Genomic DNA, 14,511 nt, shown 5'->3' with positions numbered 1-14,511 from the left:
GTGCTTGATTTTATGTTAAAAGCATTCCAGGTGGGTGGACATTAGAGACCGTCAACCTTTCCTGGTTTAACTTGGCAATGTATTTAATTATTTCCTCCTGCTGCTATCATTATACTTTAAAGCTATGGTAGCCATATTGATTTTTGAGATCATGTTTGGTGAGATATTTCCCACATAACTCTAGCTTCAGAAGTTTTTAACATTGCATTTTCATCACAATACAACCCTCAAACAAATACACCTTCAATTAACTTAACAGTTTGTGTTTTTTTAATGATAAAATAGCAAACAATGGAAAAGAAAAAACAAATACTAACAAATACAAAATTTCATTTTTTTTATTTGCACCCCTTCTATAATACAACACCTGCATGTGTATCCTACCTGTATTTTGGATGCGTGATGGCGTATATAATGGGGTTGTGGATAGCTGAAGCTTTGGCGATCACAGCTGGAACAGAATTCATGTAGGGTGTCAACATGTCGGCGTACCTGAGGTAGAAACAGATGAGTTACATGAGGTGACAGGGAGAAAAATGAGAGAAGGAAATGAGCTCTTGGTGATTGATGGAGCTTAATAAATGGAATATTTTACAACAAAAAGACCTAAAACCTGAATTTAGCACAATGATGGAAATCAGGTTCTATTTCTATATGTGTGATACCTATATGGGCTCTCTTGTGTTCACTAGTAAATCTTCTGTTATTCTGACCTAAACACATCTCAATAGAAACCCGTTTTACAGACACCCACTGCACTTTTGTGCACTTTTTTGCATTTACTTACTTTGCTCATATTTATTTTGTAAAGAATTTTTGTTATTATTTCTTAAGACCAAAAAATATTTTGCGCTGCTGAATTAAAAATTTTAAACAGAGGCTAGAAAAAGAGGAATTTACACCAAAGCTAGGCTGGAGCTTAAAAAATGTATTTCTTAAAATCAAATAAACATAAATCTGACCAATTCTTAGGATCTTTTTTTATGGGTTTTTTGCTGTTATTAGTTAAAACAAACATAATTAGAATTTATGTGTATGTAATCATTTAACCCTATAAAGCCAAATGTATCATACTTGATACATACGGTTTCTGAAATGTTTTGAATCTGACACCTTTTGCATAATTTAATGGTAAAAACTTTGCTCAATATCCTATTGTACACAATCAGATATACCTGATAACAGCCAGAAGACTACACAAAAAATAATCTTGACTTATCGCATAGTAATAAATTATTAATATCAAAAATGTATTTCTGTTTTTTCTTTTTACATATTTTGTTAAAAGGGCAAATAAGGAATTCAAACCCAAAAAAAAGATTTTTCTGTTTTGTTTTATTCTTGGATCAGGCTTTAAAGGGTTAACTGCTTCTGTTTTTGATATCCCAAGATGGGACAACAAAGGAATGTACAGTAGTAAAATGTGAAAAAATAACTGAATGGAAAGCTCTGTAAACATGTCCATGTTTATTGGAACATTTCTTTTTATCAGGAGAAAGTCCTTGCACAGACGCCATGGAGGTAGTTTTGTGACAGAACGGCTGGGAAACTGTCAGAAATAAAAGGGGAATATGATCAAACTGAAATTAGATTTTCTAAATTTTGACATTTACGAACCTTCAGAACTCCTGGACACCAAAGGGCAGAATTTATTTAAAGTGACAGGATATTAACAGTTTCCTGTAGGGGGATTTTATCCTGCTGGTGCTGTAAGTTTTACACTTTTATCTCAAAATTCTACTATTTAACACAATTTAAAAGTTGTCAGGCATACGCTGCACATTACATTTTTATTTTGTGTATTTACATGAGGAAAGAAATCAAAATATAAAATAAGAAAGCCAAATATTTTAAACCTTCTAAATTATATGTGATAGTACCTATTATGAAAATATAATTTTATTTCTATAATTATGAGCAAGTTTTAAGAAAAATCAAATATTCACCTTAAACACAACTTTTGTATTGACTGGGAACCATGCTAATAAATAATGTAACTAAATGATCTATAATATAATCTGACAGGGCACCAAAGAGCTGGAGAAATTATATTTTCTGTGCAGCTTTAATACCTTAAAATAATCTATAAGAAATTATGTTTTGTTGAAATGAGAGATTTATGTAATGGTGCCTTAAATCCAAAAAATATGCACCCAAACTGCCTAAAATGAATTTTAATATCTTTTGACCGACATAGCCTACTGTCTTCAGTAACAGTCTGTGGGACAATGCATAAAGGACCTTTGCCTCAAGCAGACATTTTACATCTTAAATTAATCTCTAGACTGTTCTATTATGAATGAAACCCACCACAAATATAGTGCTTCACCGAGTTTAAGTCCATGTGGGCAATTTCAAACCCTGCTAGATGGTAAATAATTTCTCTTTAGCCATTTGGGCACTTACCCTGCAAATGCGGTCAGGGCTGCACAAGAGTAAGGTGCCCAGGAGATGACAAACAGCAAGATGACAATTAAGGCGATTTTTGCCATCTTCCATTCACTCCTCATTTTATGGAACTTCTTCGCAGAGTCTCTTTTCCCTATGCAGTTGATCTTTGTTATCGCTCTGCCAACCACAGATACAACCTTTATATATACAGTTTTTTGCAATCCAAGATTAAAAAAAAAAAACAAGCAAACAAACAAACAGAAAAACTCAAGCTCAATGGCAAACAACAGGAACTCCAACAAGAGATTATCTCTGTGTGAATATATTGAGGTTGAGTATGAAAACATACGTGCAAAGCTGTGCATGTACCAACCGTGTTGTGTGTCGGATGGCTCTGAAAATGCCGCAGTAGCAGAAGATGATGATAAAAAGAGGAATAAAGAAAACAAAAGTGAAGAGTAACATAGTGTAGGAGCGCACGGAAGGGGTGAAGGTCATGTAGTCCCAGGAGCAAGAAGTCATTAGACCCTCTGGGACGTAGGCACCTGTGGGAGAATATACACTATTTTGGTTACTGCGATCACATGGCAGTAATTTTATATTAAAGGAGTCAGAGCCCCTTTTCTTTAATTAACCTGAGCTTAACCTAAACACAAATCCACACACTCAACACTGAATTTTAGAACTTAAACTACTTGTTTAGGGTTGGGTTTGCTCTACTTATGGTGAGGAAGCAAAAGCACAATTTAAGTTTATTTAATATATATTTACATAGAGATGTCATATTCAAAGAGCTTCCTTGCTATCAAATGTATAAGAATAGCTCAGCATTATAAAATCTCTTCAAAAGGTTTGAATAAAAAAATAAAATGTCAAATTATTGCAGAATCAAAGGGCAAAGCTTTGTGAAATAACTCAATAAGAGGTTTATTCTTTTGGATATAACTGACCAATGGGTTCTCTAGAATGAGTCTTAGACAAACACAAACATTTGGTGAAACCTGATAGTCACCTTTACTTGTGCCACAGTGAAAGGAATGTGTTTTCTCAGTGGAAGTAGGCTTTTTACTGTGCTATAGTTTATCAGGTGAATCTGTCGTTGTCTAAAAGGTTGTTCTTTACATTTAAGACCCCTCAGCACTACAAATGGTATTGGCTGATACACTATTGACTGATGTTAATAATTCAATGCTGGATATATTCAGTGTCAGAAATGTAGTTAAAAGGAAATTAGAGACTTTAATAAAAATAACCCAGACTGCAAAATAGTGTGAGAAAACAGTCCAGCCAGCGTATAGCAGAGGGCTGAATAAAGTGTAGCAAAAGACCTCCGTATTATTCACCAGAACCCCACCCCCTTCTTTCTTTCTGTAAGGCTGTATGTCACAGACACACATGATAGGTTGTGCACTTAGTAAACCCCATATAGGTTATAAAATAAAGTGAGAAAACCAGTAAAGAAAAAGGTAGTAGAGAGGGAGAAATTAAAAAAAGAACGAACTGGCTGCAAATGGCTGTACAATAATGTTGAAGTGCAGGTACAGTAGGACATATACACTAGTGGAAAAAGCGAAAGTCTTTCAAGGTTAAGAATATATTTGGTGTAATATGAACATTGAGCTGCATATAGAGTCAGTTAGTGATTATGAATTGATGGAAATTGTGGGTGTTTTTTGTGTGCTTTTTTTAAACACAAGTGGAAAAGATAGATTTAGTACAGTGACCAGCGATATGGCTGACAGATCTGCTGTCAGGAAGATAGTGCACAGCAGCAGTGAAGTGTCAGAGCTGGAACCTGCCTGGTACACTTCTAGAGTATAATGCTTCCTGTATAACCATTGAGATCAGAATTACATACATAAACGACATTTCTTTGCCTGAGCCCAGGAAAACATATTGGAGTAAAACAGGTCATCATAAGAACTTTAACAAACTTAAGAATTGGACAGAAAATAATAATAATAATCAAGTCTAAAAAAATAATATGAATGAAAAACCTTATTCACACATGCCATTTATCACATAAAGTAAATTTTGTAGAAAATTGTAAGTTTTGCACATAGAAGAAAGACAGACAGATGTGTTAAACACTAGGATAGAGCCAATACTCAGCTCTGTGCAAGGTGGGGGAGAAGGATGATGGGGGTTTATTTGAAGTCCAAGTTTTGGCAAAGCTTCAGTAAAAACTTGCTGTTTTACTTCATACAATGTGTAGCTTCTTCCCTGGCCTCATAGGTGTTGGTTAGAGATAATGATGATATTAGTGACTGGAAGCATCTTTTTGCTGCATCTTAAACAAGAGGAAGTGGTGTCCTGATTAAGTGTTTTGGCAAAGCTTTTAGAATAGTTTTTACTGCACTTATGATCTTTCAAACTGTACAAATTTAAAATCTTAATTTTAATTGGTTAATTGCTTTGTGAAAAAAGGAATCTAGTGACTAGAGTTTATAGCCTCTTATGGTGGTTATGAACGTCATGGATCTAAAAAATCTTAAGACTAAGAGGTACATAGCCACGTTATTTGACATTTTTTTTGCTCATTCTCGTCGCATACATTGTTTTTATGACAGTTTTTTTGCTGAATCTGTTGGGGATAAAACCTTTTGTGTATATTTACCACATATCTATCAAGATTACGTTATGCATACGAGGGGTTCCTGAAGACCAAGGTTGGGAACCACTGACTAATGTAGCTGCGTCAAAGGTCATTATCTGGCTCTCTGGTAGTTCAGCAGTACTGCCAATAGATGGTGCCATGTCTGTTTATGGTAACTCATTGCACCTGGAGCTGGGGTTCTATTTAGGCTCAAAAAGACTCTTAAAAAACTGTCAGGACAGACAATTGGAGTATATGTTCTTGTTTTATCATAATGAACTGTGTTTGTTATTTCTTTTCTGGTATGGGCATATACCAAAATTACTCATATATGTTTAATGTAATGATCTACAATCTGAAGAGAATACACAGGGAATACTATTTTTATAGTACTGGCTGTTTGAACCCCACTAATAATTGATGCTTAAACAATTTATATATTTATAATTGTAAAAATGCTGTTGCTGATATAATTACTTAGCTTTAACAATAGAAAATGTATAGAACAAAATGCCAAGAGAGTGTTACTGCTGATCCTTCCTCCCATCAGCTGTTAGACTTTATAGTCATTATTGCTCCAAACCAGCCTAACAGAGATTTTTACAACTATTCTGTCTTTGACTTTAATGCGGCAAAAATTGAACACTTTATCAGATTTTATAGATAAAATGTGAATAACCTAAAATCTGAATAAAAAGCTTTACAGAAACCGGTGAAAAATCTGAAATTTGCTAAGAAATTATGATTTTTATTTTGTGTTAAGCTCAGGAATCTGGAGCCTATCAGGGTCAAGAATACCGAAAAAAGAAAACTTGCTCAGAGAAAAGCAGTGAAGCCTTAAAAATCTCAAGGCTGGAACAGAATACCGGGAGTAACTTTTTTTTTTATGTGAAAACAACAACAACATAAAAGAAAAATCTAAGCTTTTTTATATTTACAGTTATACTCACTCCAGCCAAAGAAGGGTGGGAGGCTCCAGCCCATGGAGTAGACCCAGGCAACAGCGACAAAGCACAGAGCTTTTTTGTGAGACATTGCTCCAAGAGAGGCCAGAGGCCTGGTGATGACAACATATCGGTCCACTGCAATCACCATCAGTGTCATCATGCTGCAAATACCAAACAGTGCTCCACAGAAAGCATATAGTTCACACCCTGGGGGAGGAGAGATGATAGAGGAAGACAACAGAAGAGGAACAGATAAGCTGAGATATTTACAGGAAAACGACAATGTGATCGCAATCATAATCTTTAATTGTTTTAAAAATGTCTTTGTTGTCATATGATGCTCTTTCTATCGACTTGTGTTGATATTAAGGTGGGGTCTTTTTTAAACAGCACCTATTACTAACAGTTGATTTGTTTTTTTGCTCAGCAGATTTTAGTTTTCCTGAAACTCCCCTTAATTTAGTAGCTTTTAATCCATCAGTGCAGTTGCAGTGGGAAGTTTACCACACTTTGCAGAAGCAATAGCATTTCCAGGCTAGTAAAATTTTAAAACTAAACTAGTCTAAAAGTAACAAAGCACTCTATCTAACTTTTTGCTTACTATTTTCAGTTTTAGCATTCTAATAGTCTTCTAACACCTCATGCTATTTGAGTTTGCATACCATTGGATGACAAAAGTCTGTTAAAACATCCATATTATGTTTTGAGTTGGTCAAAACTGTTTGACATGGGTTAAAATGCATCCTTATGCTGATAACTCTTAGTTATGTTAACGAAAAAACAATCTAATCAGTTTAGATGGAAAAAATGTTTTATCCATTTTTATAACTTAGGTATAATGTTAGCCAACAGTTTCACAGACATTTGTCGAAAAATACCAGTTTCAGTTTTAATAGAGTCCCTTCCTGATGCACAGAGGCATAGCCAGAAATTTTTGGTGGGTGGCTGGGCAATAACCAATGTACACTGAGGGGTGGCTGAAAGCGGATCAGCACCAGAACCTCAGGGTCAATCTATGCTGTTCCAAAAGGATAATTAATGAGCAAACCATCCATATTTTCTAATTAAAGACTAACTATACTTTCCTACAGGCTTTGCTAACAAATAGACGCATTTAAAAATCCATATACATTTTCCAGAGAAAAGGTATAGTTGATAAAACTTGGTTTTGAGTTCTGGGCTGTAAATCAATCATTATTGTCATTACTTACCTACTTGCATAATTAAACATTCTGCATAAAATTGATATTTATAAGCACTGATATCTACATAAATTGATTATTTAATACGTCTTTATTAAAATTGTTATTTATCTTTGATTTCACTGAAGACTCCCAGATGACTTGCAGAGACACATAATTTTCTCTTTACCCCATATAACACAAAATCTAGCTTTGAAAAGAACATGAATTCAGTAGTTATCATCTTTGATGTTAATATATTGAGATGCATAATTACCCACAAAAAAATTAAATGTTTTGAATATTCCACTTGACCATCTGTATTAGAAGGAAAAAATGGTAGGGGTGGCCACAGGGGTGGCCAATGATTGAATAAGGGTGGCCATGGGCACCCCTGGCCCCCCATCTAGCTCTGCCCCTGCTTGTGCAATCATTTCCTAGGTTTGTACTGATATAAGTACACTGTCTTTAGTTTTAGTATCACTTTCATTAATTGTTACTTATCTTCTGCTGTAATCGTTTTATCCCTCTATCGACTGGATATTTTTTAGAACAATTAAGTCGTTTTCTTTAAAGAAACAACTTGCTTTTTTAAACCAGACACTTTTCTTCCAGCATTTATCTTAGTCTCTGAGATCTTAGTTTGTATCTGCCTAAGAAGGTTAGTTACTAATGAACTAAAAGCTAAAAAATTTTATTTTTTTTCTCTACTGATGTGATCTAACTGTCTGCCATTTACTTTCATTCTTTGTGCAAAAGTATTTTCAAGCTTTAAAGGCAATGCTAATGGAGGCACTACAGGATAAAAAAAGGTAGTGGGAACTGAAGTCACCTGTGTCGCTGTCATAATTCATGGCTCTGTTAGAAACAATAAAGATTCTTGGAAAAGTGCTTAAAAGAAACTCAGATGGCCTTTCTCTAATTGAAAGGCCCTATGATTACATAAGTAGAAGGGGATATTCAAATACACATTCACACAATGATAGATAATTACATAGATGCTTGCAGGGGTTATAATATGTCTGAGGCACTACATGCTGCAATGAGATGAACAAATCTTTAGGATGTGATCAATGAGCCTCTTTCACTGCCTTTAATATTCTCAAAGTGGTAATCTAGTGTTTAGAAGACTCTTAAATATATCTTCTACAATTATGCTCATCTTTACCGAAATCTGTATGTCTTTATATGTATTTGCCCTTTATAATGAAAAAAGTGTTGCAAAAGGAAGTGGATTACATGAATGCTAGTTTGTTTGTGTTTGTGAGAGATTTTTTTAAACCACAAATAAGCTTTAAAAGCAAAAGGTAAAGAAAACTTATCACATCAATGTACACAAATTAGGAATGTGTTAGGGCTATGTAAGAGGAGATTATAAACTGTAGATGATCTGCAAAGCAGTGGACGGTAGTGCAGTTGAGGGTAGCTTATGCAACACATTACTGTTACTATGCTATGCTTTATTCTTTCAGTTTGATTTTACCATTTTTCCTTTTTAAATATACTTTTTATAAAGCAAGAATGCACTTCACCTGAGGTCAAACCATCTCAGACTGAATACATTTGCAAATCTAATTGCTACGTTTGACACAACTAAATGTGATTACAAGAAAGTGCACAGATGTTGTTGATGTCTTTTAAAACTTTTGGGGGATTTTTGGGGGGCTTAAATGCTCTATTCTTTTTTTCCATAATGTTTTTTTTTTTCTTCAATGGTTTCCATGGAAAAGCAAGTCTGAATATAGAGCTTTTTTTAAGCTGTTTTAATAAAATAACTATTTTAGTTTTCTACAGCAATAGAACCAGATCTCTGGTCCACCATAACATTAATAATTATGTTAGAGCAAATAATTTATCATTTGGGGGTATTTTATGGAGGATTCCGCTGCTGTACAACAATTTAATTTTTCTGTAATGGGCTGCTCAGGGGGGTAGTGCCTTTCAGGAAGAAGGGTGTAGGTTCAAGCCAGTCATTACACTGTCACAAGTACAGAGCAACAGAAATGAACTCTCTGCATTGAACCAATCCCCTTGCAGCAGTGGGCTGCCATTGTGCGGCGCCCAGGAATCAGTGTGGGGTTAAGGGTCTTGCTCAGGGAGCCAGGGTGGCAGTACGTGGGAGTGGGGCTTTTACTCAGAACCTCTGTCCTTACCACCGGGCCACCGCTCCCCAAAGCATGCGTGAAGGCATAAGTATGAAGGGCCTTTCCTAACTGGCAGCTCATTCCCTCCAGCTGTGTGTGGCTTCCTGTTTGCAGGATGGGTGACTTACCACTTAAGCTAGCCAGCCACTATTTGAAATCTTCCTTTGATAAATAAATGAACTAGAGTCAAGGTATGCAATATTTAAAAATTTTTGATGTAACGTTATGATACTGCAAAAGAAGATACATTTTTTATGAGGCAATTTAGCATTATCTTTATAAATCACCTTTCTTTCCAAAGATCCAGTGTTTATGCATGCTTGTAATGAAAAAGATAGGTGACTGAGTGGCACACATAAGGAAGTCTGTAATTGCCAAGTTGATAATGAAGATGTTAGAAGGCGTCCTCAGACTCCGACTTCTGCAAACACACACACAAAGGTTGAAAAACAGTTTTAGTAAATAGTTTTGACAGAAATTTCGCAAGGAAGAGATATAACCTCAAATACCTGCTGAAAGCATATATGACCAGGAAGTTTCCCAACATGCCTGTGATGCCCACAGCCAGTATTACAACGCCGATGGTGTAGTGAGCATGGTCAGGTACGTTCACCGTTGGAAACGCATGGCCTGGGACGATACCTCCCTGTTTTTAGAGAAAAAGGAAAACCATGGCTTGGCTTATTTATAAAAATACAAAAAATTATGTTTAATATAAAAAAATCTCCAGCATGTATAGATTGTGTAAATATGTCCTATATATATACGGTATATAAAAAATTGGTCATTGTTATCATGAAGCTCAGCTAATATTAAAATATTTTAAATGAAATGAGATGAAATGAAACAAATGTCAATTTCAGGAAATTTTGTCAAACAACAATAATAAAATCCACCAACTACAAACAAAAAGGGACAGGTTGCCATCAAACCAAACCAATGTCCACTTTCCAATCAAACTAAATTCACCTGAACAAAAACATAAACAAAGCCCTCCACCAAATAAACCTGTCGGTATATACAGCTGGAGAAATGACATTGATTAATGTGAATTGTCTACTTTATTTCTTCATAGAAGTGAAACTTATTTTTCATACCCCCTTTCCTTCTCATTGCACCTAAGGTAAAGTAACCTTACTGTAAAACTTTTATGTTTTTTATCCAATATTCAACACACACACACACAAAAAAAAATAAATAAATATATATATATATATATATATACACACACACGATTATATACATATATGTACATATAAATAAATCTACATTCATAGCTGTAAAGGTACACATGCATATCTACACAAACACTTTAGGCCACAATCCACATTCACACCCTTGTCACATCTTTCTTTTTGACAAACGATTGCTGCCAAAGTGATGATTGTTGATGTGATTAGTTAGTTTTTGTTTACTATAATGTGGCACTAAAAGCCTTCTACAGAAAAGCTTTGTACATTCTTGCAATTATTTTGGTATTTATTGTCTTATATCAAGTTGGACTTTATGTTACTGAACTTCATTGTATGATTGGATGGAACTGGTATGAGAGATGGATTTGATTTCCTTTTTTTACAGTTTAACATAAAGCAGCCATGTTGGGCTGCTGCTGGGCTTTGAGATGACATTTGCAGTGATTTGGCGGTTCATAAATATATATATTTGAAATAACCCTGCTTCAAGAAGTCATTCCTGCTTTTTTTGTTTTTTGTTATTACTTCTTTTTGTTATACATTTTGGTCTTTCTCAGGTAACAGAAATGATTATTTTGGGTATTTTTGTTGTCACTTCAAAAAAAAAAAACATTGTAGGCTACTTCTCAGTAACACATCAGATGATTTTGTCCACAAAGTCATCAAAAAAACAAAAACAAAAAAAAAGAACCAGAGCAGCTAAATAACTTAGCATCAATTCAGGTATTTATTCAAGTTTGGTAAAGCTGACAAGAGCAAAAGCCTGGGAAAAGTAAAATCTCTTCATAAATGCAGTTTTCTGCCATCCCAGGTGTCCATGCTTTTCACCGGCTGAGTAGCTTCACCTTAAGGCTCAAAACTCAATGTCAGAATTTTATATTCTTACACACTGCATGCATGACAGTTTTCTTTTGTCTCTCGGTGAGCTTCTTTCAGGCAGAAGCTCAGCCACCCACTCATCCAGTTGCACACGGTGCAAATCATTACCAGGACTACCTCAGCTGAGCCCAGTGTTTAACAGGAACTAACTCTCAGACAGATATCGGGGATTTTTCGAAGTTAATCCTGGCTGCGGCAGCGTTTATTTCTGTGTTTGACATCTGCTTCAACAGTCCTACTTTTCTGCAGAGTTTTACCATCACGCAGTGAAAAGGAGGGCGTTTAGCAGAATGTTATGTAAGAATAACAGTGAAAAGGTCACTGGGATGTTTTACAAAGATATTGCAAGTTTTAGATTTATATATTGTTTCTGTGTGGAATGTAAACAGCAGATCTTCTAACATCCACTTCCTATCCTATATCTCTTTATCTTCTTGAGTTCCAGATGCTTCCAAGATTTTCTTTGCAGTGAAATCTCTTACTCTTTATCTTAGACCTTTGCTTTCTCTCCTGTTGACTGTCTGTGAGCTCCAGCAGCTAAGTATCAGATTAACGGCAATCACACGGCAGACAAGAGGGGAAATAAGGGGAAATCTCTTCTGTGTTTTCTTTTGATTTAAGGGAAATGTAAAGAAGCATTATCGCTTTAAGGTTTCTGTGTGCTTTTATCTCTTGTAATTTAAATATAACTGTCCTTGGTGCCTCTTAACACACAGTGATATGCAAATAGACGAATAATAACACAATTTTAATAAGTAAAAGGGTGAAGATCAGGAGTGAAAGTAGTTTTAAATTCTTACTGGTACTATATTAAAAAACAATTGGCCCATATAGTTTTCTTACATCATTATAAAAGATCCGACTTCTTATGATATAGACTTTTATCTTATTTTAGATTTGAGCCTTTAGTTTAAAAATAATGAAATAAATATTCAGGACTCTATTTGATCCTTAATTTAAAATGAAAAAGAATATTTTGTGTTAATTCCAGCATTTTTTTTTAATCCTATTCTGAAATATATTACAATAAATACCTTGTCACCATTTATCCATACCGTTTAGAAGATTAAAAAGCCTTTATTGGCAATATGGCAATAAAACTTACCAGGGATATTTTATAATACTAGCGAGGCTAAACCTCCTCTATAAATTTCGTTAAATAGTAAGTCAAACATATCAAACCTCATAAATGTTGTCATTAAAGTGAATTTAATTTCATGCGTATGTTGCGCATTTATCTGCTGTTGAGTCCAGGACGCTGCCTGTGAGTCTATCTCAGTAAAGGCTTGAGCCTTTGTGCATTCACTCAGAAAAGTTATCTAGTGCTGAACTCTTGCCATGGTTTCTGAAGTTTTTTTCCCCCACTTATTTCAGTAATATGTTTATGCATTTCAACTAACGTTAACAATACTTTATGCTTGGATTGAATTAACACCATTTATCTGCCCCTGTTTCAGAGAGCAACAGCATCCCTGTTTTTTTTTTTTTTAGCTAAGCTGTAACTCAAGCTAATGCATCCAATACAGAATACAAGAAAAATACATACAACAATACATACAATTTTAAAGTTTGCCACATTTAAAAATGTTGAAAAGAGGTGTGAAGGCGGTGTGAAGTTTAAAATGTTTTAGGATTATCTTCACCTTTGAGTTTTTTCAAAATGTGTAATCTTTATAGTTGATAGTGTTGCACCAATGCCATTTTTTGGCCCCGATACCGATACCCGATACCTGGCTGTGCAGTATCGGCCGATACCATAATCATGTAATAAATAAAAAATAGCCATCATGGCTTTGTCAAGCTGCTGCCTACCTTTGGGAAGCAGGAAAAAATCTAATACAAAGTGAATCCAGTAGAACTTTTTATTGCCTACCAGGAGGGGGTGACAATAGTTGAATAAACTTATGGCTCTCAAAATGGTATCGGTGCCCTATTTGTTGGACTCGCCGATACCGATACCACCATTTTAGGGCAGTATCGGGGCCCCGTCTGATACTGGTATCGGTATCGGTGCAACACTAATAGTTGATGCATTACATTTTTGGATAAGACCTTGATTTTGCCTATAGAACATACAGACATTAAAAAAAAAATGCTTTCTGCTCAATCTGTTTTATTAGACTTAAAGTATTTTCTAAAAGTAACAACTGTTAAGTAGATGTTTGAAATGTTTTTTTTCAATCAAATCCACACTTTTGTTTTGACATTTTAATCACTCAATTTTTTTATTTAAAACATAGTTTTAAACAAACATGTTTCTATGAGCTATTGATGGAAATTCATGTAAGTTAACAAAAAAAGTGAGTTGAAAGCATCAATCTCAGTAAAATTAGTAAGTAAAGTTAAAAAAAAAAAAAAATGGAGTAAAGTTAATGAAGTAAATAAACTTTTTAGTCATTTGTTAAGTTGTTCAACATAAATATCTGTCAAGGTGTTTTTTTTATGTGCATCTATAAAAGTATCTCTAACAATCCTTGTTTTGCTAACAATATTTTCTTTCAAGCAAGAGATTCAGAAATACAGAAAATGTTTACACTTGTGACGGCTGGTAGGGCGCGGCCTCACCCACCCAATGACCTTGTTTAAAACATAATAAAAAAAAAAAGTTATAAAATTAAATATTATATATATATATATGTATATATATATATATATATATATATATATATATATATATTTTTTTTTTTTTTTTAGAAATATAAATTAATATATTTTTTTAGATGTGCAAGATAAATATTATCTTATATTTTAATATACAATGATGAGTAAAGCCGTTTTCATTGTTTTTGGATTGGTTCCGTATTTCCCCCCATGGCGAAAAAATCTGTGCCAATCGACTCACGTTAAAAGTTGCACATGCGCAGTAGCCTCTCCGCAATACAGATGTAAAGGAGAGCTCAGGGTGCATATGGCAGTCCATTTTGACTTGCAACCTTTTCAGAGCACAAGCGCCCTGCTCTAACCCACTATGCCCATATTAAGTAGACTATAATAAGATAGTATATTTCATTGTTCTATTTTGGTAAAATAAAATTTCTCTCTCTCAAAAAAAATATATACATTTTTTTTCTATAGACAGACAGATACAGTTGTGTTCGAAATAATAGCAGTGCCTTTAGAAAAATGAGTAAATGTCAAAATTCTTCAAAGAAATTGTACTTTAATGAACACAGATACATT

At 34.4% G+C, this 14,511-nt stretch overlaps 1 protein-coding gene across 1 annotated transcript in view; it reads right to left on the bottom strand.

Moving 5' to 3' along the window:
- LOC107092456 (melanopsin-A-like) overlaps nt 1–14,511 on the bottom strand; it is a 37,450-nt gene that overhangs the window by 14,795 nt on the left and 8,144 nt on the right. The window contains exons 2-7 of the mRNA XM_015386950.1: nt 9,769–9,905; nt 9,547–9,680; nt 5,938–6,141; nt 2,765–2,936; nt 2,407–2,568; nt 385–492 (exon numbers count right to left, since the gene is read on the bottom strand). Coding sequence (XP_015242436.1) covers nt 385–492; nt 2,407–2,568; nt 2,765–2,936; nt 5,938–6,141; nt 9,547–9,680; nt 9,769–9,905 — 917 coding nt within the window. The remainder of the gene's footprint in view (nt 1–384; nt 493–2,406; nt 2,569–2,764; nt 2,937–5,937; nt 6,142–9,546; nt 9,681–9,768; nt 9,906–14,511) is intronic.

This window comes from Cyprinodon variegatus, unplaced genomic scaffold (genome assembly GCF_000732505.1).
Source record: "Cyprinodon variegatus isolate N-32 unplaced genomic scaffold, C_variegatus-1.0 Scaffold382, whole genome shotgun sequence".
In the NCBI taxonomy this organism is placed as follows: Eukaryota; Metazoa; Chordata; class Actinopteri; order Cyprinodontiformes; family Cyprinodontidae; genus Cyprinodon; species Cyprinodon variegatus.
This window is presented reverse-complemented; position numbering and strand designations above follow the sequence as displayed.